Raw genomic sequence first — 23,460 nt, forward strand, 5'->3', positions numbered from 1 at the left:
TAAAATTATAGTAAGATCAGATTAACATGTAGAGGTTTCGTAGATGTAAAACTTAAGGTTTCCGTTGTTGACTTTTAATTTATTTGACATACCTTTGTTAATGATAGAATTATTAAGCTTAGTTTTCAAGGAAAGAAACAAATTCAGTAAGTTTGTCTAGTTGGTCTTCGCTGGTCAGAGGTGGCCCTGGAGCTGGAGCCGGCTTCTTGGGCAACACCATGTTTCCTTCCACGATCTGCCAGCCAGGTTGAGAAGCAGCAGAGGCCACAGCTTGGGCAGGCGTCTCGCCCAAAAGTCTGGCCAGTGACTCGATTGTGATGGAAGAGTAAGCAGAACCAATCAACTCCAGCGCACGGCTTCGGACTTGACCTTTAAAATAATCAAGTTCCATTATTATTTTCGCAAAAAAGGGCAGTCAAAACATTACCTTTCAACGCATCCATGATAGGAGCGACGGGCTCTGTCCAGCTGTCTGTCTGGGCTAAAGCCAAATGCATCAAGTAGAAGTCCCTTTGCCACATTCTCTGGCCTATTCTCCACACAGCATTCAATTCTTCGTCTGCAAGTTTGACTGCCTCGGGAATCCTTTTCCACAACATTTTGGCATTGCATCTGTTTCAGAAGAACAATGAATGTCTTTTTCCAAACAATAATAAAAAAAACTTACAAGTCATTGTGGTAAAGATATATGGCCAGAAGTTGTGTGTATTTCTGAGCCTGCAGTGGAGTTCCAATTGCAGCCTGCAATTATAATTTAAATGCCATGTTAGTAACTTATTACGTAAATTAATGGGTTTTAATGTATGTATGTGTACATATCATATGTTCATTAAATAATTACATCGGACGTTTAAATACCTAAAATAAGATAATAATTAGAATAATTAGCCATAAACATACCTCCAACTCTTCTCTTTCAAGATCCGCTTCAAGCACCTTCATATCTTCTACGGTCATTTTCCTTTTAAGTGGAGGCTTATTCAATACTTAAATATAACCTTGGCGTTATGCTAAACTTTAACCTTCTAATTAACGCTTAAATTTGCTCAAATGTTTTGCAAAAACTGTTTGTTTTAGCTTTCTTTGGTCCGAAAAGCGCAGCAAAACCAAAGCAAAACATTCGAGCAAATGTGATGTAAACAAAAATAATAATCTGTTTGCGTGGTGGGGACTGTGGGGAGCCAATCATTGCCCGTTCTCGCGTTCTCTCTCCCTACTCACTTTTCATTTGAAATGTTAGCCCGCGAAAAGCGCGAGATATGCCAGCAGCGCATGCTGTAACACAAATGCGCGTTTATTTAAGAAAAAATATTATTACATAGATAGTAAAACTTGAAAAATTTCCTCTTGCGTTCTTAAAATTTTTACTGTTAATGCTTATGATTTTTTTGAAAATTTTATATTGACATACTTAGGTAAAAAAAAATATTGTAAGTTTGGGAGAAATAATTCATATTATTAATATCAATTTTTCTCAATTTAATTATGCAAAATTTTGCGTTTTAACTAACTTCAATAATAGTGTTTGTTATAATTTTATGTTTTATATGATTTCCGACTGTAAGATTGAAGATAATGGATGATGGATTTTTAGATGATGGACAAAAAACTTTCAGTGATCAATTTTTATTACTTAATAGTAAATCCAGGTTAATAAAATTACACACGCTCGAATCCATCCTTAAGTGTCAAGAATATAATTATAAAAACTCGATCCATAATTTTACCCTCCCGGTTTTAAACATGTTAAAATATAAAATAATTTTTTTCATTTTGAACCAAAAGTTTGTGACGAAAAAAACTTCCTTGATTTACTTCTAAACAGATGCATAGACGAAAACGTATAATAATATTTTATATTACTTTGTTATCGGTGAAAATAGTATTATTTTGACAAGATAATTCAATATAATATCTTGGATATCTTTCAGGTATTTTATTGAATACATTTGATCTGAACTGCCTATTTTGATTCTTAAATTCAAAAAGGGGAAAGCATACAATACTTTATGCTGAACACACGTTACATCCTTGTTAAGAATAAAAGGGCAGTTTTACACAATTCATTTTTACTACACCATTTGAACAACTAAATTATTTAATAAACAAGAAATGTAAGAAGTCCTGAACAAAAACGCAAGAACAAAATGAAAAGTGTCAAAATATCAATTTAAAAACATTTTAGCATCCTTAATATATAAAACACCAACTAACAATAGCTTTATTTTATGTTAGCTGCCAGCAGCGCGTCTAAAACAATAAAATTAAGAACAAATGAATTCATATTTTTGTGACTTCAATAAGGCAATGACTGATTTTTTTTTACCAATATTGTTTGGTAATGTAAGTAAACCCTGTAAAGGAGGCATCATAGTAGTGGAGTTCAAGAGCTCAGGAAACTAAAATGATTCCAGGTACATTTCGGGTTGACGAGAGCAATCAAATTTTCTCAGGTTTAAAAAAAAATTGCAATAAAAATTTGTCTTCGCTGCAGTGGCGAGTATCTTGATTCAAGATACAAGGGGCAATCCCTTGACTTGAGAGCCTTGTGAGTTGCCTATGGGCCATTTCAAGCCCATATTTTTTGTCGTCCAAAATTAAAATTACGCCTCCTAGCTGCAGACATTAAATTTGTAAATGGGGGATTTGTCAACTTTGTTCACAATGGAATAAAGTCAATATGCACCTTAATAAAATAGAGTGGCATAAGTTGATACTTCCAGAGAAAGGGAAAATCTAAACATAAAAATTAATGAGGTAACATGGGATACAGCTACAAGACCTAGTCTCCCAAACACTCTGAAAAAAATTACAATCACAAATCAAAAACAAAAATAGAGCAATCTATCACAATGCTTGGCAACAATTTGACAATTTCAATAAATAAGTTTGGCAACTTCTCCATCTAATTTGACACAACCAACTGGAGTATCATCTTGTTGAGTGTTCGAGACTTTTAAAATACGCAATCACAAAACCTATCGCATCAATCGGTTCGAGAAAAATCTTCAAAAATCTACAGGTCGTCATGCTTAAGTGTGATGCCAGACATGGAGTCACGAGGCTTGTCAGGGTACAAGTTGTCGAGGATGGCGAAGTAGTGAACACTGGCGGCAAAAGCCACAAAGAGGTGCCAGATTGCGTGAGCAAAGGGGATCCTGCCATCCATCTTGAAAAAGATCACTCCGGCTAGGTAACATACTCCTCCGAGCTGTAACTCGTACAGCCCAGGAATGTCCTAACGAAGATTAAATTAAAATTTATACCCGTCACTCCAGGTAGGGTATTACTTACAATGGAAACTATGGCAAGAGCAGGTGCAACTCCGATAAATAAGTAAAAGGTAGTTTCGAGCCACTTGAATCGTTCGTGGAATGCTTGTTGGTAAAGTATGCCCATTGAAGCAAGGATCCAAATGAGCCACCATAGCTCAGCTGCCCAGCCGTCTGCAGGTAGTGGAGTTAACGTCAGCCATGGGAAGTAAGACGAGGCTATGAAGATGTAGATCATGGCTCTGTCGCTTCTATGCAGAACATCTTTGATTGGTCTAAAAAATAGTGAGAAAACGGTATTTTATTTCAATAATAAAGAGGGAAAACAGAAAATTAAATTAGATCAATGAAAATATGCTTAAAATTTTTTTTTGCACTATTTTCCTATTGGAGTTAAATCAATAAATATAAAAAAAAACTTTGGACCTTGGACTCTGATTTATTTTTAATCATCAAGACGAAATAATTTTTTATCATCAGCGAGCAATACAGCTTGAGACACCGATTGCATCATCAGATATTCATTACCTTAAACAGGATAAAATACTTTTTTCAACAATACAGTTGAAGTGCAGGTGAATCAAATTTAATAAAGCAAAAGGTATGCAGTTGGAATATTGCACTTGGGGCCAAGAATATCAACGTAAAGGGGTCCCTGTGCCAAATTCTAATTTAGCTATTTTTAATACACTCACGCGTGGCCATGGCAAAAAAAGACGCAATGAAAAATAGTTGAGACAGTGAAGAGCAAGATGAGAGATCCACTGTATATAAGTCCAGACCAAAATTGCTGCCAATTCGAAGATCGTTGCACCAACGAGACAGCACCCCAGATACTTGGAGGGATCCATAACTAAAAATAAAAAACAATAATAATACATTAGAATCATGCCAGGTTTTTAAAATTTAAAAATAATATATTTAATTTAAAAACTAATTTAACTAATTTTTTTTTTACCCCATGAGTTATAACATTAGCTATGTGTTCCACAGTGGTAGGTGTGTAAGGTCGATTTGGAGGCGCTCGTTCGTTCATCCAGTGGCACCTAAAAATTTTTAATATGGTCCATTTTTTAGATTTTACAGTTCAGTATGAAATTTAAATGTACTTACTGCTTAATAACATCAAAAATCTGCCTCCAGTTGAACGAGGTGAGAGAGCTCATGATTAAGCTTGCCATTTTTCTCAGCTCGGCCAGTGACAATCGTGTTATTGATACGTTGCTCAATTGCTATTATCACTGGTCACCGACACTTCTACAGCTTCATTGGGGTCACAGGCTGCCGCTTCACACCACCAGATATCCTACGGTTGAATCACATTGAGCTTGGAGCGCCTCCTGCAAAATTATAAAGTGCACGGTTTTTACTCAAGTATGTACGTAGGCGTCGGACTAATAATTTGGGAAGATGTTTATCGTCGCAGGTGCACCTGCACCGAGAGGTCTGCATCTTTTCTCTTTGGACACTCACCAGAACGCATCTTCAAAAATAAATTTCACTTTTCATAACGAGGAGAGGCGACGAAAAGATGCTCGCCTCGCCCTTGTTTCTTTCTCTTCAGGCGGAGCAAGGCTCCCACAACAGCTGGATACCCCTTCCCTTTCACCATCTCCCATTGGTTCGTTGAATGGCCTGCGGCTGTCACGATTGGTTCACGAATGAGGAAGTAAAAATATGATTGCATGCAAAAATATGATTATGCTGCACCTTTCAATATTTTTCTCAAATTAAATTAATATTTGAACTATTATTTTATCGTATTGGAAAAAAACCGAGGTAAATAATTGATGCATATTTTTCAAGATGCTAAACATTTATTTAAATTTTTCACATTCATAATTTTTTTCATAGTCAATAATATCAAAACATGTAAGACTCATTCAGATTATCAATTTGATGCGTGACCAGGGGAGTTCAATAAAAAACGTGATGACTGGTGTATTGCTGGTGATCCCACAACAGTCAAAGGAGCAAGGGCGTGCGAGCGAGCGCAGACTATGCGAAACACACACACATACACATAAATGCCTTTATATACTTTTCTTAATAGACAGTCTGATTTCAGTTCAGAGAACAGTGAGTATAATAATTGCTGCTGCACGCCCTTTGGGACAGAAATAATTATTATCAGGCACCATTAATTTCACGAGTTACTCTGCTAACAATATATGCATTCTGGCGTAGTGACCGATTCAATGATTGATAAACGTCGTATAAATACCACAGTGCAGCACCTCTAAATATTTCTAAAGATATCCACAGTGAATTAAGTTGTTTTCAGTTTATATAGTTTAATTGTTTTGTCACGGGGTTTAAAAGAGAGTAGAGAGGTGTAGAAATTGCGATACAAACTGGCTCTGTTCAAAAAGGCCCCTTTTTGCATCAAGATCACGATGACAGCTCCAAGGCGCCGCAGTACAAAAGAACATAAAATGAGATTCACTCATGCTGGAGTAGAGAGTTGGTGGATCCACAGATCCCCAAGTGAGTGTTTTTGTTCACATCCGCGAGCCTTTCTGCTGCAGAACCTAAAGCATTCAAAATTAATGTGAGAGAACAGAAGGATGCATTTGGGCCAAGGTAGATGTTACTTCAAAGGGGAACATCGGTAGAGCAGATCAAAAGTCACACTAAACTTACCTTTGCTCTGTCTGTTGGTTCGGTCTCCATGCTGTTCAGTGTCGCACCATATTCTCGGGAAACGACACAAAGGAATTCAGCATGCTCGTCATGGCCGTATGTGTATTGAGACCCGATGTTAATGAGCTGCAACATGAGTAGAGGTTTGTTTAATAAAAAATTAAAAAGTAGTATTAAAAAAATTGCATCTAACAAAAAATATGAAATATATATTTAGATCTCTAAATCAAATCATAAATCATACATCAATTTTATTTTTGAGCCCACAATCATTGATAAAGAACTAAAATTTAAACTCATTTTATACAAGAACATAATTCTTCAAACCTGCTCGAATTTCCAGCCGTCGGAGAGAGTGGATACCATTTGTGTTAGCTCATCTTCATGGCATTGTAGAACCCGGAAAACATGTTTCCTAGCCTCCCTCTGTGGTCGAGAGTCTCTTTGGCAAATCCTCTCTTTTGTCAGCCTTATCAGCTCAGTGATGTTGTAAAATTCTGCTTCCTCCAAAACTCCTGATTTTAAAAGTGTCAATTTAAATCGACTTGAAATAAATCATTTGAAGAAAAAACTTACCTTCTTCGGCCAAACCATTATTAATGACCAGCTTGCCGTGGCGCAGGTAGTTGAGAACAGGACTGAAATAGGTCGGGTCTCTGTCAATGAGATATGCACCAGTTTCATCCTGTAAAAACCACCACAAGGGAATTATTAAAAGTTATCTATTGCCTGAGAAGAAGCGAGATGGCATACTCTGTCAGAAATGAGCTCCGAGTCTTCCTGGCAAAGCCGGAATAAAAATGAATTGGGATCTCGACAAAGTGTGGTCTTGGTTGTGAGGAAATATGTGCCGCCCACGTTCAGTCGCACCCACTGATTTGTGGTCCTAAGGTTGCACGAGTTCATCGTCTCGTCGCATTCGATTTTTGCATCACCTGCAGAACTTGCCATTCTTAAGGTGAAATGTGTGAATTATTTTCCTCAGTAAACAAAACAATGAATCACAAAACAGCCGCCATTACTGTGACGTCTGTGGTTCACATTCACAATCATTCGTCTTGTTTTACCACCAAAACAAAATGATTACATATTGTTTATTTGGTAATTCTAATATTTTACTTACAATGCAATTATATAAAAAATTTAAATTTTAATTAGCATTATTTATCTAAAAAGAGCTTTTATCCCATACTATTTACACTGAATTTGGCGCCAAATATAAAAAGTTAAAATTAGTTTGGTTTCCTATTGTGATTCGTGCGCCATTATTTCCCAAATTTTTATTTTTAGAAAGGGAGGTGTGGTCCGCACTGGTCACTGCGTCGTCAAATTTGCCTTCAGCAACAATTTTCTCGATAGAATCAAACATAGAATTAATGTTGATTCGCGCTTGAGTGATGCCAGTCAAGATTGACGTCGTTCCGCCGTTGCCTGCAAATTCTCGGCAACCGGGAATCGCCGGTTCGCTGCTTTACAATGGCTCCAAATTCCAGGGCCACCAGAAGTCCAAGGGCAACAGCTACGAGGTCGAGGTTGTCCTTCAGGTACATCATTAGTTCAATTTCACCTACATGCTAATTGCATACGGTGCAATTTTTTCATGAACAGCACGTTGACGAGGAAAACTCCTACTTATGCGGTTATCTCAAGATCAAGGGCCTCACGGAAGAATTCCCAACAATGACCACCTTTTTCGACGGGGAAATCATCAGCAGGAAGTACCCATTTCTGACCAGAAAATGGGATGCTGATGAAGATGTCGATAAAAAGCACTGGGTATGTTATGCACATAATCCAGTCCAAAATTCTTAATAATCGCAAACATACAAATTGCAAGGAGTTAAGAATAATATTTTATTTTTTGTTTCATCAGATTTTTTGTTAAAATCGCTTTTTAAGATTAATTCAACGTGAATTACATATACACTTTTCCTCACAAGTCTTTCATGTTTTACTGATTAATGAATTTTTTTTTACAGAGTAAATTTTCTTCCTTCCTGCAATATGCCAAGACTTTCAACTCGGATAATTTTGATTATGAAGGCCTGAAAGATACTGATTATGTTTTTATGCGTTGGAAAGAGCACTTCCTTGTCCCTGACCACACCATTAAGGATATCAATGGAGCCTCGTTTGCTGGCTTTTACTATATTTGCTTCCAAAAATCGACAGCAACCATCGAGGGCTACTATTATCACCGAAGTTCGGAATGGTAAGATTCTCTACTAATGCAAATCTTGTAAAGTGTACACTACTGCATTTGTGGAAAACGTTGCAAAACATCTAAGCATGCATTTACGTCAAAGGGAATTTTGCAATTTCTAGTTGCAAAATAGCTCTCTTTGGTTTCAAAGCAAAGCATTTGTGACTTGGTTCTTTGCCAGAACAGGATTAGCTGTAAAGCTGCGTATAAAATTCTGTAGAAGTAACTGATTTTTTTGTTTTGTTTCTATGAGCCAAAAAGTTGACAATTTCCATTACTCTTTTTCAGGTTCCAGTCCTTGACCCTAAAGCATGTTCCCGAGCACAGCATTCAAATTTATGAGTTCAGGTGAAGATAAAGCGGGGGGCGGGTCTGCTGCCCGCACTGGCCCTCGTGTCACAGCAGAAAGTCTGGTCACCTTCTCTGATTGCAACAAAACAAGAAATTTAAATACCATAATAACATGATTGGAGCTGTGCTTTATTTTTTCATTTTCAAATGTTGATCAACACAACGAGAGTTATGAAAATTGTTCTTTTATTTGCAAAACCTTTATACATCTTGATTGATTGTAAAGTCTTTTTTTATCAAAACATCATTATTGTTATGTGTAGACTTATACAGTTTACACAGAAAATTATGTTTTATCTTTTTGTTAGTTTGACATTTTTCTGTTCAGCGCAGTTGGTTTGTGCTGCCGGTTGTGTTAATGACGTTATCTTGAGTACTTGTAATTAAAATATTTTTGTAAGGTTTCAAAAATATCAATGCAACATGAGATTAAAAATCAGCATGTTTGGTTAATGATTGGCCTACAAATATGAAAAGAATTGAGGTAATACCAGCAACCTCCTTGCTTTTAAATGGCCAAATATTATATTGTACCGCCAAATGATATGATATGCGATCATTACTGGACACAATTGGACTGAGTGTTTTGGTGTTGGCATTTTAAAGGTTAATGCTTATTTATGCTCACTGGTTTAGACTCATAATTTTTGTATGCTTTTAAGCAAATAATATGCCATTATAGCCTAATAATAATTGATCGATTGGCAAGTTGCTGCAAAATATTACCGCAGGTAACATAATTATGTTTCTTTACTTTGGATTAATTGAAGATATTTTTATCCCGATGTCAAGTTAGAACATGGCGCGTAGTAAATTGCGTTAAATAATGTATATGGCATATAAAATTAACTGTTTTGTAAACTCATTGTACTGGAATAAAATGATAAAGAAATAGTTAATTAAGATGCTGAATTCTTGCGATTGCTCCTAAGTTTCCACCAGGAAAGCTGCAATTGTCCCTGGTCCATTGTGGACATATTTCAAATTTTGACTTTCTTGCCTTACCTTATAAATTTTTTCATCTGTATCAGATCTGAACACCTGCTGTCTGATGCAAGATAATTTTATTTTTGCTCGAAACTATTTGTATCTGTAAATTACGACCTGTTTGAAATAAAAGGAACTCATTACAGCAAGATTGACTAAAGCTGATTCTGAAATCAACTATTATTTAATGTCAAACTATGGTACGTAGGGTAAATGATTTTACTTCGATTTATTTCCTTAAAAACAAATATTTATTCTCCAATTTTTTTTATTGGAATATACAGTCAAAATATCCAGCTATACATTATTATTTTGAATTAACACTTACAAAATCACCTACTCTACACAAAGAACGGAGGGACAACACATTTAAAAGCTTCAGTGCGTGAGCCCACATACATGATCAAAATGAATATCCTACTGGAATTGCCATATATATGTCAAAGGGAATCTGTTGAAAGGTATTTCTTCAAGAGTATTTTTTTTACCAATCTCGGAAAGAAAGCAATGCAAAGAATAATGATAACCTAAAAGAGGTTAGTGCATTATATTGAATCCATCACAATGTCCATTACGAACACCAGATCTTTCGTCACGGGCCAACATAACTGACAATTTATAAGTGGATTGGGAAAAAAAACTGGAAAATTATTTGTGCAAAGAACAAAAAAGGTGAATAACAGCTCGTGGCCCGTAGATTAGTTAATAATAATGAAAGTCACAGATTGCACCACAAGAGTATTGATTTTGATTACTTGGGTTCAAAAACTTGGTCGAGGCTGTGAGTAGGTGTCCTCTACTGGAAGCATGATCAGTTCTCTGTTATCACTAAGGTTTGACTTATCAGGAGATCGAGCAGGAGTTCCTGCCGACGCAGCTCGAACGTGATGCGTCTGTTGGAACTATCAGTTTTGGCTTCTTGTGCGAAGCGGTACTCGGACGCAATAATGTACCAGCAACATAGCGAGCCGTGTAGCTCGTCATGGCGTACGATTTGAGGTGAGACTTGATAGGTGGTGGCAATGGTAGCTGCTCAATTCCATAGACAGTCGTCCGAGGCACAATGGCTCGACAACACAACTCTTGCAGACTCAAAACTGAAACAAAAAATAGATTCACTTAATTGATTAATTTGATTAAAATTTAAACAATAATATACCTTTATTTGATCTCCACAGCCTTTCCAGCCCATTTCTGTGAAGAGCCATTCTTGACAATTCACTAAAACTCTCCCTTATATTAAAGTTGCACAGTGGGCTGACTTCGAAGAATGCCATCCGGTTCTTGGCAGCGTACATCTCAGCCTCGCGCTGGCCGACCTGCCGCTTGAATGCCAAGTGCAGTCTGTTGCCTACAAGAACTTTTGGAACTCCAGGCGCATGCTGTAATTGTAGATGAGGTGTTAGTTGAAAGTTCTACAAAATACGATGGAAAAAAACAATCCCTTGTTTTGACACATACCACATGCCAATATAAGACATTCAAATGGAAATAATTAGGAGGATAAAAGAGCATTATTTTACCTCAACTTGCAAAATTTATGTTGTGTCTTAAGTTTGTGGCAATGCGAAAATAATTATGACAAAAAAAAAATACTAATTGTATGGGGAAAAAATTTAGGAAATTAATTACCTCCTCCACTTCTTTGACCCATCGATCAATGCCATCAAATGACCACTTGCTGGTAATATCGTAGACCAGAAGCACTCCTTGGGCGCCTCTCGAGTAGGATCGAATGATTGTGCAGAACCGACCCTGTCCGGAGGTGTCCCATACTTGAAGCCTCACTCGCTTTCCGTCCAGCAGGATTGTCGTTGTCTTGTAGGCTAAAATGACAAAATAAATAAATAAAAGAAACAAAAAATTTGTGTAATATTTTACATTAAAATTGTAAAAAAGTTTTTTTCTTTTAAACTTTGCTATTGGTTTGATTATTTTAGTTTTAATTTATCCAAATTGTTTAAATTCAAAAATTTTATGAAATCGAAAAAAGTTAAGTGGGGAATAAAAAAAAGACACCCCCAAAATTGGCAAAGATTTGAGTACGACTTCCGATGTTATAAAAAAAACACCATCCGCCGCAGTGAGCCTCAGATGCAAGGAAAACAAAAAGTCCAGTGACCGGAGAAGACACAATTAAAATTTCTCTCGGCTCTCGACTTGGTACAAGTGGACAAAGCGCGTTATTTATGACTCATTTGAGCATATCAGAGCGTAAACAAAGCGCCGTTCGGTCCGGCCGAAAATAGGGCTCACCGTATCCGTTCCAATAGGGCGACTCGGTGGAGCCGTCCTCGAGTCCGCTGATGATTTCCTGCTTGCCGACGTCGCTGTCGCCGACGAGCAGGAATTTGAGCAGATAGTCGTACTCTTTCTCGTGTCCCGACGAATCGCTTATTATCTCAGCGGCCATGACACCACTTTCGGGCTCGGTTTCTGCATAATAACATGGGTAACAAGTCGGCCTGGCCGAACACTCGTCGTCCGCAGCAATTCGGCCGCCAAATCCGGTGGCTCGTGACGCCTGATCGGCCGCGACGCGCGTCCCAAATCCGCTCCGACGATGACCACTTGACAGGCAAAGCAACTTTTGGCACCTGATGACCTGATGTGATGTTTTCGTTTTCTCTCCAATTGCGAGTCGCGAGTCGACGACGGACAGCAGGAGAGGAGAGAGCTTGTTGGGAGAGAGATTAATTTCCTGCGGGGGTGGGGGGAGAAAGAGAGAGCAAGGGGAATAAGATTTTGAGTAAAAGAGCCGCGAAACCGGCATGAATATAATATGCGAGTGGAATGAAGAATGATAATCAATTATCTTTGTAAAAAATTTAATTCATTCCCAATGTATGCTTGTGCTTCCCAACGCTAGTTGGTGTATGAATGTTCTTTTTGTAGTGCTGCTCCAGCAGTGCATGTCGCAAACGCGTTTAAAAAAAGAATTATTAATTATTATTATGATTATTATGACATAATGTTTTGATCTAAAACTGAGCAAAAAATTTTAAAAAAATTGTGAATATTTTTTATTTTGGGCTTCTTTAAAAAAATTCCTAAAAATTTTAATAAGACTTTCAACTGTTTTTTTTTCTGATAAATAATTAAAATATGAGAAAATCAAGAAAATATTATTTAAAAAGTAATTTAAAACATGAAAACCAAAGACCCATGGGACACAATGATAATAATGTATAATTAAAAAATAATTGAATTTTGTTTTGCAAGGAAAAAATTGTTTGGTTTTTTCAATGAATTTAAATTTTTGTGTAATATTTTATTTTCTTTTAGTGCGTTTTATGCGGAGACCCGCGTTGCCCCTAATTTCAAACCTCCTAAATGTTTCAAAAATTCTTTGCCCTAAAATATTTCCCTATATTTGTCCTAAATTAATTTTTTCATTTTCATAAAATGCATTTATCCTAAATCATTTCCCCGAAAAGTATTTTATAATTCTAGGCTGTGTCTTTGCCAGTGGTGGCGTTTCGAAGTGTATGTCCACTGTGGAAATTTACATGTTTTATTAAATATATTTAATTTGTTTTAGTCCATTCCTAATTTGTTTTTAAATATGTTAATTTTATGATTAGGGTGAATAGAAGCACTTTTACGTTAAATTTATTAATTATTTCCCTTAAGTTAAAGACAAATTGAAATAAATTTACCATGCATTTATGTGATTTATTATAGAAAAGCAAAATCCTTTTCTGCATTCATGTTGAAGTCATAATTCAAGCAAGCTTTAATTTGACAATTGATACGGAAGAAAATTCTGAATTTTTGTTTTTAATCTATATCATATAATGACCAAAATTAATTACTTTATTTATCATTATTTTTTTTTAAATCATCACTATAAGATCACTGCATTTTGCATTTTATTAGAAGTTACAATTTTTTGACGCCAATAATCTTTGTACAAATTTGTGCTAAAGAAAGGTAGCATAAAAATAAAAATGAACTGATATAACAAGAAGCATAATTTATAATTATTTAGAAAATTTATTTCAAAATAAACAAAAAATTACCTTTGATCAATTTTTTTATTTCCAAATGTTTTGCGGGGAAAAAGGAAAGAAAAAAAGGCTTACGTCCAAATTGAAGTTATTTTGTAAAATAATAAATACATAGTGCAAAACCGTTTATGTCCATAGATATATATCACATAATTATCTCATGTTGATTAATAAAAATAGCGAAAAATAGAGCTATTTATAATTTAAAGATAAATAATTTAAATCAATTGTAATTTGACTCCTTTGTAAAAATTAGCCATTCATAATTAATTTCGTACACATACAAGTATCAATGAATTTTTCCGCAAATTTTTTATTCATAAATTAAAATTAATCAAACCACAAAATTATCTCCCGACTAAACAAGTTCAAAATGCAGCTCTTACCAAAATGCCACTTTGTCTTGTGATTGTTAATTGTGAGCCGCAATAAATTAATAATTTGATACATAATAGTTCTTCACCTTCACGTTTTGACGTAACAAAAGGAGAAATATTCGGCAGGGTTTTGTATAATTTTTGTCAAGCACCGCCAGAGGGTGGGAAGAAGGAAGAATTCGCAGAAGATGAGTAGGAAGATGACTCACCGCACGGCGCACTACATATACATAATATTTTCCTCGTTTGCAGGCTAATACAAGTACCAACACGTACATACAAGTGCGGTGGCGCAGCGAGAGCACGGCGGGAGGAGAAGGAAAAAGAACGCCGAATGCGGCCTGCGGCCGGAGGGGTTACGAGTACGAGCGAAAAAAGTCGACTAGACTTCTGTACTTCTCTTTTCGACGAGGAAATTTAAAAGGCACTGAGTTTCAGTCTGCGCTGGATGATTCGAGTGCAAAAGGTATGGATCACGAAGTTTCTGACGCTCTCTTAATTATTGAGGTTCGATTAATTTGTTTGGCTTGCGATTTTGCGTTGAGAGCGAGAGTGAAAACGCGCGCGCCGGCTTTGCCGGTTGGAGATCGCGAGAGAAAAGTCGCATCTTGTTTGCATTTCTCACAAGCTAGCCTGGTCGGTATTGTTTTTGTCATTTGATATTCTGATACTTTTTTAAGTTTTCATCGAATTTAATTGTAAATTATGCTACGTGAAGCTCTGCCAAGCCCTAGAAGAATAATTTAAATTGAAATAATGTGTACCGCACATTTTGGTTCTTCCCCAAATTAACCTAAGCTGAACCTAAACGTGGACAAAATAGGCGCGGTCTTTCTTCCATTGTTTTAAGTTTTAAACATGAGAGCAAGGAGATTACATGGAATTTTTGCACTTTGCTGCCTTTCTTTTCGTATATATGTATTATGTGAATATTTTAAATTTGGATTTTCGCGTAGTTAAAATTAAATTGATTTAAATTCTATTCTTAAAAAAATCCGGAAAACCAATAAACGTTGTCCTGTAAGGAAAATGATTATAATTTTGTATGAAGCTTTTGTTTCTTATTCTTCGTTGCCAAAAAATATCATTTCGGTGCGATTGACAGCAATTTTCGTTTAATATAAAATTCTCATTAATTTTTATTCATTATCCATTAATTATAAGAAATTTAATGTTCTATGTTCCAGTCAAAAACCAAGCGTATCATAAATTTAAAATTAATTTTGGTCGGGCGTATTCTGGGCGTATTGAGTATATGAGCAGACACTTAATAAATAGTGACGATAATTCCGGATAATTATTTTTTTATCTATGTCCAAAGCTAATTAACGCTGATATGGTATGATTCATTCCTCTGAATTCCTCATTTGCAGAAACATTTAATCATTAGATGTTGACAGTTTACATTTCATGAAGATAATAAATAGAAAATTAATTAAAAAAAAGATTTTGTTTTGTGAATTGTTAGTTTTTACAGTAATAATTTTGATATTGAAATTTAAATTAATATTTTTTACAATATAAGCAGCATTTCAATTTTGGTTTGCAAAAAACAATTTCATATAAAAAAGATTTCAGAAATATTTTTTTAATGAAAATCCCGCTTAATTGATAATTTTTGTTGGTGTTTTGACAGCAGAGATAGATAATGGAGGAGCATGAAAAGCCAACGTATTTGCCACCAGCCCAAAGAAGGAGGATTGATGGAAATAATTCTGCAGGATGGAGAGCTCAGGCAGCAGCCTTGACAGCTCGCAACCAAAATACACAAAACCCTCATCATGGCACTGCGTCCAGACGCCCGCAGCAGCCTGCTCATGGATTTAGAGGTATTTTCAAAAATTATAAGTTAATTCTTTTAATTTCGAAATAAATCCACAATTGTGTGATTTGTGATTATTAATCTATCTAATGGAAATACTAGCAGAAAATAATTTAGTAATTTTTTTTCTTATACAAATTGGATTCTCTGAAAATTGAAATTTGAAACTGAATGAATTGTAAAATTATGTACAAATTTTGATTCAATAATTAAATTAATTTAGAACGATTAACTATGCTATGACCATTTTTAATTAATTATTATTGCTATTTATTCATGGTGTGGAATTACAAACAATAATTTTCCAACAAGCGAAATAATTCTAAAAAAATCTATATTTTTCATTATTCCTTCTTCAAAGTATTGTTTTCATTTATTATTTATAGCAAATATTAATGGAGATAACTGGAGACTCTGCAGAGAACCATCAGTGCCAAGAGGAAATTCACACATTAATGTGACCAATCAAAATGGTAGAGGCAACTTCTATCAGGCCAAAAAGAATCTAAATTTTGTCGCAGCTCTTCAAAGATTGGTTGATGAAGACCCCTTTCAGGTAAATACAACTCTTTTGAAACATCGACTTGTGGAGAAATGAATTATGCAACCTGCAAAGCACTTCTGCCTTGCGGGTATGTATGCCGTGCTCAGCAGGGGCTGATAATAAATTTGAAGGTTGTTAAATTAAGTAAAATAGCGATCCTTTTGTTTTTAGGTTGTGAAACAGCTTGCTGAGAGAAGCGACCAGTGGGATGAACTTGTGAAGGGCGAGTTAAATCTGTCAGACTTTCAACTTGTTCTTTGCGTTCTGCGGAAAGTCTGCGAGTCGGAATACGACAAGCACAAGGCCATGCTGGTCAATCAAACATGCCACCCTGACTTCATGAATTGTTTTCCAACAATGCTGCTGAACAGTTCGATGAAAGACCACTTGACCTTTACTCAAGTGGCAGAAAACATTGCGCTGTTCTTCACAACCTTGGTGGAGATGTTGCCAATCACAGCAGCAGGGCTGAAGAAAACCGTCGAATGCTGCTTTGTCAGTCTGAATGGCATCAGCAGTAGTCAAGACTGTGTGCAGGTTGCACCTGAGTTGCTGCAAAAATACAAGAGTTTGGTTGGCCACGTAGAAGCTCTGCAGGTGAATGCCCCGAAGAAGCCAACTTGGCACGACCGGCGAATGGAACAAGTGGAGAAAATGAAGTACGAGCAGCCGCCGAACGACTTCAGGGAAATCAGCATTTATCCCACCTTTGAAGATGTCGTCAACCCTCAGCGGCCCTTTCTGAGGCCGAACGTGATCAACGGTCCCTACTTTGATGTTGAACACTACCTGGACACTCAGTACCGTCTGCTGCGAGAAGATTTTGTTCGACCTCTTCGAGAAGGAGTGCAGGACATTCTCAAAGGCACCGACAGCAAGAAGTGCGAGTCGCTGTCAGTCAGAGTATACAAGGATGTGCAGTTCATCAAATATGTGAGGGAAATTGAAGGCGCAAGAGTGCTGAACGAAGGCACATTGCTGTGTTTTGATACATCAACAAATAGCAGACGATTCCAGAGGACCAACTGGGAGCAAACCAAGAAGTTCATGCACGGCGCCCTGCTCTGTTTCACTCGAAACTGCTTCCAGACACTTCTCTTTGCCACAGTTAGCAGCCGAGATGTGAAATATCTTAGGCAGAAGCAAATCTTGGTGACCTTTTGCGAGAAGTATGATGAAAACATTTACGATAAGAATGCCAAATACACCATGATTGAGAGTGAAGTTTTCTTTGAGCCTTATTACCAGGTGACTTGCATTAATGTTTGCATTATATTTGTATTATAATATAAAATAATTTATTTCACAGGTTCTTGGAACACTGAAGAATCTAAATGATCGGAACTTTCCTTTCCCAAAATACTTCATTAACGTGCAAAAGGATGATGAACCTCCAGCATATTTGCTTGATGTTGAACCTGTGCAGATTAAAATCAAAGGAACAAGAGGTTCATATCAGCTGACAATCTTGAATGATGCATCGTGGCCTGATGCTGAACAACTGGGCCTAGATAACTCCCAGTACAAAGCCCTGAAAGCTGCTTTGACCAAAGAACTTGCTGTTATCCAAGGACCGCCTGGCACTGGCAAGACTTTCATGGCTTTGAAAATTGCAGAAATCCTGATCCGAAACCAACAAGCTATGAAAAGAAAAACTCCCATTCTTGTCGTTTGTCTCACAAATCACGCACTGGACCAATTTTTGGTTGGAATGCTGAATTTTACCGAGAGTTTAGTGCGCATTGGTGGTCAATCAAGATGTGAAGAGTTGGATGCATACAATTTGAGGAAGCTTAATGTCAAGCGGTCGAAGGCACAGTATAAAGTTCGAGATGCTCTCAGAGAAGCTTACGATCGACTTGTGGTAATTGACCGACAAATTGCTCCCCTGAATCAAGCCGTCAATTTGAGGCAAGGGTTTTTCCTTACAAATCCTGGAGATCACTCAATCCCACCAGTTCTCGATGCTAGCATTGCTTCAGCACTTCAATTACATGATCAGGATGTGCCCTCTGACCCCTTCACAGGGCGCATTGATAAAATTTTTGTTACATTCAAAGAGTTGGAAGACAAGATTCGGCGTTGGACATTCGACAATCTAGAAGATATTAAAGAGGATGAGCATCTTTCTCCTGAAGAGAAACAGCTTTTTTCCTATCAGATCAAAGAGCAAGGCACATACTTTTCCAATGTGATAGAAGGTTTAGAGATAATCGCTGCTGAAGTAGATGCTGATTTGAGTCAAGGAGAGGTTCTTGAAAAAACTTGGAAAAGACGCAGCAACATGAACATGGCTGATCTTCTAGAGCTTCACTATTATATTCTTCGCAAGGACTTGGTGGAGCTTGAAGAGAAAAGGCAATTGATAATGGGAGAAATCATCCAGATGAAGAAAACTTTGGATGAACTCCTTAGCATGGAAAATGTTAGTGAACTGAGATCAAAGGATGTCATTGGTTTAACAACAAATGGAGCAGCAAGACTGCATTCTATGCTGAGCATTTTGGGCTGTGAAATCGGTATATCTAATATTTTCTTGTCGTACGTTGCTTAGTATTAATGAAATAATTTCAGCTATCATTGAAGAAGCAGCTGAAGTTATGGAAGCGCACATTGTGGCCTGCATCTCTAAAAGTTGCAAACATCTGATTTTGATTGGTAATGATGTTAAACTTTGCGCATGTTCTTTAAACAATTAACAATTTCTTGCATCTATCATGTAGGTGACCACAAGCAGCTGCGTCCTAAGATTTCTGAGTATGAGCTGGGAAAGTTCTACAATTTTGACGTGTCTCTCTTCGAAAGAATGGTCATCAACAGAGAAGGGTGCATCACCTTGCAAGTTCAACACAGAATGGCACCCGAGATGGCCAAACTCATTGTGCCAACAATCTACAAAACCCTTGAGAACCATCAAAGTGTGTTCGAGAGACCCAAATTGAAAAGCTTGACACAAAGGCTTTCATTTGTTACACATTCTGAACCAGAGCAGCAGGTAATAGAAATATTATTAATGTTTGATTAAAATGAATTTATTGGAATATATTTTAAATCACGTTCAGGCAAATAATGCAATTTGATTCTTATTGTTTCAGGACAAAGAAAACTCAAGCAGAACTAATCCACACGAAGCATCCTTTTTGATTTCTCTTTGTCAACATTTGTTGAAACAAGGATACACAGCAAATCAAATCACCATCCTGACTACTTACAAGGGACAAATGTTTCTTATAAAACAGGTAAAAAAGACTAAAAAATCTCAGACGAGTATTATTAATTTTAAATATTGTATTTTGTAATTTATTTTGATTGAGAAATATTACAGACAATAAATACGATTTTTATTTTCAGAAGCTCAAATCCATCTTATCCAATTCATCAAAAGATGAAAAAGAACTGGCAGGTGTGAGAGTGTCTGTGGTGGATGACTTTCAAGGTGAAGAAAATGACATCATTCTCCTCTCCCTCGTCAGGAGCAATGCAGAGGGAAGAATTGGATTTTTAGCAACTGAGAACAGAGTCTGCGTAGCTTTGTCCAGAGCCAAGCAAGGCTTCATCATTATCGGAGATATGGGAATTCTTTCTGCAAACAATTCGACGTGGAAGGCTGTTCGAAAATCAATCGAAGATCAGAACGCTCTGGATTCTTCTCTAACCCTCAGGTAAATGCAAATAATTATTTTTAATTAAAGAGAATTGGAGAAAGCCTTGATCTCCTTTTTATTGTAACCTAAAGAGTTCACGTTTTTTACTTGGCATCTTTTATCACACCTAAATTTCACTATACTTTTTATTTAGATGTGAAGTTCATCCTCACTACAAATTTAAAGTGTCGACCCCAAAAGACTTCCAAACGCTTTCTCCTTATGGTGGCTGCAACCTGATTTGTGAGGACCAGCTCAACTGTGGTCATCCTTGCAAGACTGTTTGCCACTTGATGCAAATCAAGCATGCTGAAATTCAGTGCAATGCACCTTGCGAGAGAAAATGCAATGCTGGGCTTCACAGGTGCAAACAAAAGTGCTTCGTCAAGTGTGGCTGGAATTGCATGGAAATGGTGCAAAAGAACCTTCCCTGCAGTCACCAGGCAATGATGAGATGTCACGCCGACGAAGAACATTTCTTCTGCACAGAAATCGTGAAAAAGAAATTCACTGAGTGCAACCACGAGGCAGAGGTTGCATGTTCTTGCAAGAGGTGTCCTCAACCCTGCGACATGCAGGCACCTTGCGGTCACAGCTGCACCAGCAAGTGCCACACGGACTCTGATCCCGACCACCTTCAATACAAGTGTACGAAGTCATGCATAAAGATGAACAAGGACTGCCGATCAAATCATCCATGCAATAAGAAATGCTGGGAGGAATGTGATGTTTGCGAAGTCAAGGTATAATCCATTCTTGAGTGCATTCATTGTTTATATCTTGCATTTAATTTGATGGTAAAATTGAATTAAACTTTAAACATGATTAGTTTTGTCATTGTAAAATAATTGAAAAATAATGAAAAAATATTTTTTTAAACTAATAACAATAAAATGCTGGTCTTTTATCAGGTGAAAGTTAAGAGGAGCTGTGGCCATCAATTTGACTTAAAATGTCACATCGACCCTGAGGGAATCGAGTGTCGCAACATGTGTGCCAAAATGCTCGACTGTGGTCACCGTTGCTTAAAGAAGTGCAACACTGAATGCTCTCCTTGCATTCAGTTGGTGGAAAAGGTCATTTTGGAGTGTGGCCACTCTGCAAAGGTGCCTTGCGGCCGAGAAGCAACCAAGGAAGATTGTGCAGAGCAGTGCAAGAAGCTTCTTTCTTGCGGACACACTTGCAAAGCCAAGTGCTCCGAAGAATGCACCCCCAATTGCCGGGAGGTTGTGGAACTGCAAATAGGAATGTGTGGACATGAAATCAAAAGGCTCTGTCTGGAGAAGACCAAAGGCAAGCAAAAATGATTATCTATTTTTAATACAATAATTACATTTTCTTGTTACTCAGGGATAAAGGCTGATGTGATGAGATGCACAGCCAAATGCAATACATTGCTAGAATGCGGACACGCATGCGGAGGAACGTGCAGGACTTGTCACCAAGGAAGGTTCCATGTGCCTTGCAAGCAGAAGTGCTTTAAGGAGTTAATTTGCGGCCACAGGTAATTTTTGTTGAGAAGGAAATTTATTTATTTGCTAATTTTGTGCACTTCAAATTTGACAGGTGCCCCTCTCAATGCAGTGAACCATGTCCACCATGCACACAGAAGTCCAGCATTTCATGTGCCCATGAAACCCAAGAATTTCCTTGCGGAATGAATAAAAGCATTTGCAAGGTATAACATTCATGAATTGAAAAATTTAATTCTTATATTTATATTAAACTATGTGCAGAAAAAGTGCAGTGTAAAATGTGAGCATGGAAAATGCACGAACCAGTGCGAAATGAAGTGCAATTTTACCAGATGTGACGAAAAATGCTCCAAAACATTAAAATGCACGCACCCTTGTGCTGGGTTCTGTGGCAGCCCTTGCCCTGGCCTATGTTGGGAATGTGATAAGGAAGAGTTGCTGCATCATGCATTTCCCACATTGGCTGACATTCCAGAGGACCCAAGGTATGAAATAAAATGTCTAAAAATCTTCAAAAAAATATGCATACATTTTTAATTCCTAGGTTCATCCTTCTCCCAGACTGCCACCACACAGTTGAGGCAAGTGCTCTGGAAGCATGGTTTAAGTGGCAATCTTCACAACTGGAAATCAAGAGATGTCCACTGTGCCTGAAACAAATTTCAGCCAAACTATTGCGTTATAAGAAAGAAATCTTGGAGCCATTTGACGACTTCAAAGAGATTCGCAACAAAACCCAACCAAATGGAAACCTGATGGCCAAGGAATTGATGTCCCAAACACTTAGACATGGTCCATTGTGTGAAAAATGTATTATATTTTTTTATTCTTTTCAACCCTCTCAAATAATATATTATTCTTTTTTAGTTGGAATTGACTCATTGACCGATTTTATGACAAGGATGTGCCTGGAAACCAGAAAAGGCTATGAAGGAGACGCTCAAGCAGGTGCCAACCAGGCTGGAAGAGGCCGGAAAGGACGAAATCGTACGAGTGGACCAAGTTTTGCTTTCATCAATCAAGTGCCTTTGATGAAGAAAAAGATGGACGTTGTTCAAGTTCTAATAGAACTATTGGAGTCAAAATTGATGTTTGGATATAAGGCTCTCCAAATCAATGACAAGAAGAGTGAAGTTGATTTTATCGTTGAAATGCTGAAAGGGTGCAGATCAATGTCGACTCAGCATACCAGAGATTTTGAGCGTCTTCTCTCTGCCCTGAATTTGAAAATCAACCCCACCAGCAGAATAAGGGAAGTTAAACTTCCTGATGATACTTTGCTGAGGCTTAAGTCACTCTGGCAGAAATGTGGCGAGTGTAAAAACTTTGAATATGGCTCTAAGAAGGTAACCAAGGTATGCAGCAAGTGTCAAGCAGCTCTGTCGGATGGCCCAATCCAGTTTCCTGACCTGGACCATGCTAAACAACACGATAATAAGGGCAGAGTCATCAGTGCCACTTAAATTGAAAATTTTGTATGGGCATTCAATTGATGCACATCATGAGACTAAAACATAAAGATTTGTTAATTTTGCTCTGGTTTTTTGCTTTTCTACATTATTATGAATATTGCATATTATTGTTCTGTAAGAATTAATAAAAATCTATTATAAAACTTTATTGGGTAGAGATAATCTTTAATTTTTAATTAGTAACTTTTGACCAATCGCCTCTTACGTGGAAATACGTTTCGAGACGGGAGAAACTGATTATTTTTTCCTGTTTCAAGTGGTTTCTTTGGGTTTTACTTTTTAATTTCATTTCTCTTAACCCTTTTTACTTTTAAGAATTATTTTTCTGGTGCCCTGTAATTTTTAGATTTACAATTCCAATATATCATATTGAACGAAAATTAAAACGATCGAGATTAAACAAGTTAAGTATGATAAATAATTATTGTATGTACACTGTGATAAAAAAAATAAAAACCTAAAACTTGTGAATATGAATTTTAAGTCAGCATGCGGACGCCGAGTAGAGAAGCAAAACTTTTCAATTTTTATAGGCTGACTATATCAGTGAGGAAAAGCTAGGTTCCTTTGGTCTGGTCAGACAGCGAAATTTAATATAATTATAACAGAGAGGCAGCAGCCTGGCTCAAGAAGGCTGAAGACTTATTGGCTGGCTTGGCT

General features: G+C 37.0%; 6 protein-coding genes across 7 annotated transcripts; 2 read left to right on the plus strand and 4 right to left on the minus strand.

Moving 5' to 3' along the window:
• Nucleotides 1-40: 40 nt before the first annotated feature.
• LOC132194823 (COP9 signalosome complex subunit 8) lies at nt 41-1,140 on the minus strand. The gene is made up of 4 exons (XM_059616353.1): nt 901-1,140; nt 668-741; nt 428-612; nt 41-369 (listed from the first exon to the last, which is right to left on the minus strand). The coding sequence occupies exons 1-4, from the start codon at nt 955-957 to the stop codon at nt 119-121; spliced, it is 567 nt and encodes a 188-aa protein (XP_059472336.1). The 5' UTR covers nt 958-1,140; the 3' UTR covers nt 41-118.
• A 470-nt stretch (nt 1,141-1,610) lies between these two features.
• LOC132194784 (monocyte to macrophage differentiation factor 2-like) lies at nt 1,611-4,892 on the minus strand. Its single transcript, XM_059616279.1, has 6 exons — nt 4,746-4,892; nt 4,386-4,612; nt 4,231-4,318; nt 3,968-4,125; nt 3,295-3,547; nt 1,611-3,238 (listed from the first exon to the last, which is right to left on the minus strand). The coding sequence occupies exons 2-6, from the start codon at nt 4,451-4,453 to the stop codon at nt 3,017-3,019; spliced, it is 789 nt and encodes a 262-aa protein (XP_059472262.1). The 5' UTR covers nt 4,454-4,612; nt 4,746-4,892; the 3' UTR covers nt 1,611-3,016.
• Nucleotides 4,893-5,066: 174 nt separating this feature from the next.
• Nucleotides 5,067-6,957, minus strand: LOC132194785 (BTB/POZ domain-containing protein KCTD5). Its single transcript, XM_059616280.1, has 5 exons — nt 6,669-6,957; nt 6,492-6,600; nt 6,243-6,430; nt 5,916-6,041; nt 5,067-5,803 (listed from the first exon to the last, which is right to left on the minus strand). Exons 1-5 carry the CDS (start codon nt 6,864-6,866, stop codon nt 5,774-5,776), a joined length of 651 nt encoding a protein of 216 aa, XP_059472263.1. The 5' UTR covers nt 6,867-6,957; the 3' UTR covers nt 5,067-5,773.
• A 246-nt stretch (nt 6,958-7,203) lies between these two features.
• Nucleotides 7,204-9,372, plus strand: LOC132194767 (glucose-induced degradation protein 4 homolog). The gene is made up of 4 exons (XM_059616256.1): nt 7,204-7,459; nt 7,524-7,691; nt 7,895-8,127; nt 8,407-9,372. Exons 1-4 carry the CDS (start codon nt 7,313-7,315, stop codon nt 8,468-8,470), a joined length of 612 nt encoding a protein of 203 aa, XP_059472239.1. The 5' UTR covers nt 7,204-7,312; the 3' UTR covers nt 8,471-9,372.
• Nucleotides 9,373-9,689: 317 nt separating this feature from the next.
• LOC132194766 (ras-related protein Rab-40C) lies at nt 9,690-12,106 on the minus strand. The gene is made up of 4 exons (XM_059616255.1): nt 11,713-12,106; nt 11,089-11,282; nt 10,616-10,838; nt 9,690-10,553 (listed from the first exon to the last, which is right to left on the minus strand). The coding sequence occupies exons 1-4, from the start codon at nt 11,867-11,869 to the stop codon at nt 10,300-10,302; spliced, it is 828 nt and encodes a 275-aa protein (XP_059472238.1). The 5' UTR covers nt 11,870-12,106; the 3' UTR covers nt 9,690-10,299.
• Nucleotides 12,107-14,167: 2,061 nt separating this feature from the next.
• Nucleotides 14,168-22,948, plus strand: LOC132194640 (NFX1-type zinc finger-containing protein 1-like). Of its 2 annotated transcripts, none has more exons than XM_059616054.1 (16): nt 14,168-14,309; nt 15,480-15,672; nt 16,052-16,221; nt 16,381-17,457; nt 17,519-18,728; nt 18,784-18,867; nt 18,933-19,204; nt 19,305-19,448; nt 19,561-19,871; nt 20,008-20,596; nt 20,765-21,146; nt 21,204-21,357; nt 21,420-21,531; nt 21,590-21,813; nt 21,873-22,138; nt 22,196-22,948. In XM_059616054.1, exons 2-16 carry the CDS (start codon nt 15,492-15,494, stop codon nt 22,789-22,791), a joined length of 5,772 nt encoding a protein of 1,923 aa, XP_059472037.1. In that variant the 5' UTR covers nt 14,168-14,309; nt 15,480-15,491; the 3' UTR covers nt 22,792-22,948. The 2 variants fall into 2 exon arrangements, with proteins under 2 accessions (XP_059472037.1, XP_059472038.1); XM_059616055.1 differs by having other exon boundaries at nt 14,179-14,309; nt 15,483-15,672.
• The last annotated feature ends 512 nt before the right edge of the window (nt 22,949-23,460 follow it).

Source organism: Neocloeon triangulifer, unplaced genomic scaffold, assembly GCF_031216515.1.
Source record: "Neocloeon triangulifer isolate White Clay Creek 2 clone unplaced genomic scaffold, ASM3121651v1 ptg000008l, whole genome shotgun sequence".
NCBI classification, from domain to species: Eukaryota; Metazoa; Arthropoda; class Insecta; order Ephemeroptera; family Baetidae; genus Neocloeon; species Neocloeon triangulifer.

Excerpts from the sequence above, each read along its gene's own strand:
- LOC132194823 (XM_059616353.1), bottom strand. The coding sequence starts at position 957 with ATGACCGTAGAAGATATGAAGGTGCTTGAAGCGGATCTTGAAAGAGAA. Across the intron at positions 742-900 it reads TTGAAAGAGAAGAGTTGGAG|GCTGCAATTGGAACTCCACT; the intron begins GTATGTTTATGG and ends TTATAATTGCAG. Across the intron at positions 370-427 it reads TATCATGGATGCGTTGAAAG|GTCAAGTCCGAAGCCGTGCG; the intron begins GTAATGTTTTGA and ends ATTATTTTAAAG.
- LOC132194784 (XM_059616279.1), bottom strand. The coding sequence starts at position 4,453 with ATGGCAAGCTTAATCATGAGCTCTCTCACCTCGTTCAACTGGAGGCAG. Across the intron at positions 4,319-4,385 it reads ATTTTTGATGTTATTAAGCA|GTGCCACTGGATGAACGAAC; the intron begins GTAAGTACATTT and ends AAAAATTTTTAG. Across the intron at positions 3,548-3,967 it reads TTTTTTTGCCATGGCCACGC|ACCAATCAAAGATGTTCTGC; the intron begins GTGAGTGTATTA and ends ACTATTTTTTAG.
- LOC132194785 (XM_059616280.1), bottom strand. The coding sequence starts at position 6,866 with ATGGCAAGTTCTGCAGGTGATGCAAAAATCGAATGCGACGAGACGATG. Across the intron at positions 6,042-6,242 it reads ACGGCTGGAAATTCGAGCAG|CTCATTAACATCGGGTCTCA; the intron begins GTTTGAAGAATT and ends CTCATGTTGCAG. Across the intron at positions 5,804-5,915 it reads AACCAACAGACAGAGCAAAG|GTTCTGCAGCAGAAAGGCTC; the intron begins GTAAGTTTAGTG and ends TGAATGCTTTAG.
- LOC132194767 (XM_059616256.1), top strand. The coding sequence starts at position 7,313 with ATGCCAGTCAAGATTGACGTCGTTCCGCCGTTGCCTGCAAATTCTCGG. Across the intron at positions 7,460-7,523 it reads AGGTCGAGGTTGTCCTTCAG|CACGTTGACGAGGAAAACTC; the intron begins GTACATCATTAG and ends TTTCATGAACAG. Across the intron at positions 8,128-8,406 it reads TATCACCGAAGTTCGGAATG|GTTCCAGTCCTTGACCCTAA; the intron begins GTAAGATTCTCT and ends ACTCTTTTTCAG.
- LOC132194766 (XM_059616255.1), bottom strand. The coding sequence starts at position 11,869 with ATGGCCGCTGAGATAATAAGCGATTCGTCGGGACACGAGAAAGAGTAC. Across the intron at positions 11,283-11,712 it reads GCCCTATTGGAACGGATACG|CCTACAAGACAACGACAATC; the intron begins GTGAGCCCTATT and ends TTGTCATTTTAG. Across the intron at positions 10,839-11,088 it reads GGGTCAAAGAAGTGGAGGAG|CATGCGCCTGGAGTTCCAAA; the intron begins GTAATTAATTTC and ends CTACAATTACAG.
- LOC132194640 (XM_059616054.1), top strand. The coding sequence starts at position 15,492 with ATGGAGGAGCATGAAAAGCCAACGTATTTGCCACCAGCCCAAAGAAGG. Across the intron at positions 17,458-17,518 it reads TCTTTGAGCCTTATTACCAG|GTTCTTGGAACACTGAAGAA; the intron begins GTGACTTGCATT and ends TTTATTTCACAG. Across the intron at positions 19,205-19,304 it reads ATTCTGAACCAGAGCAGCAG|GACAAAGAAAACTCAAGCAG; the intron begins GTAATAGAAATA and ends TTATTGTTTCAG.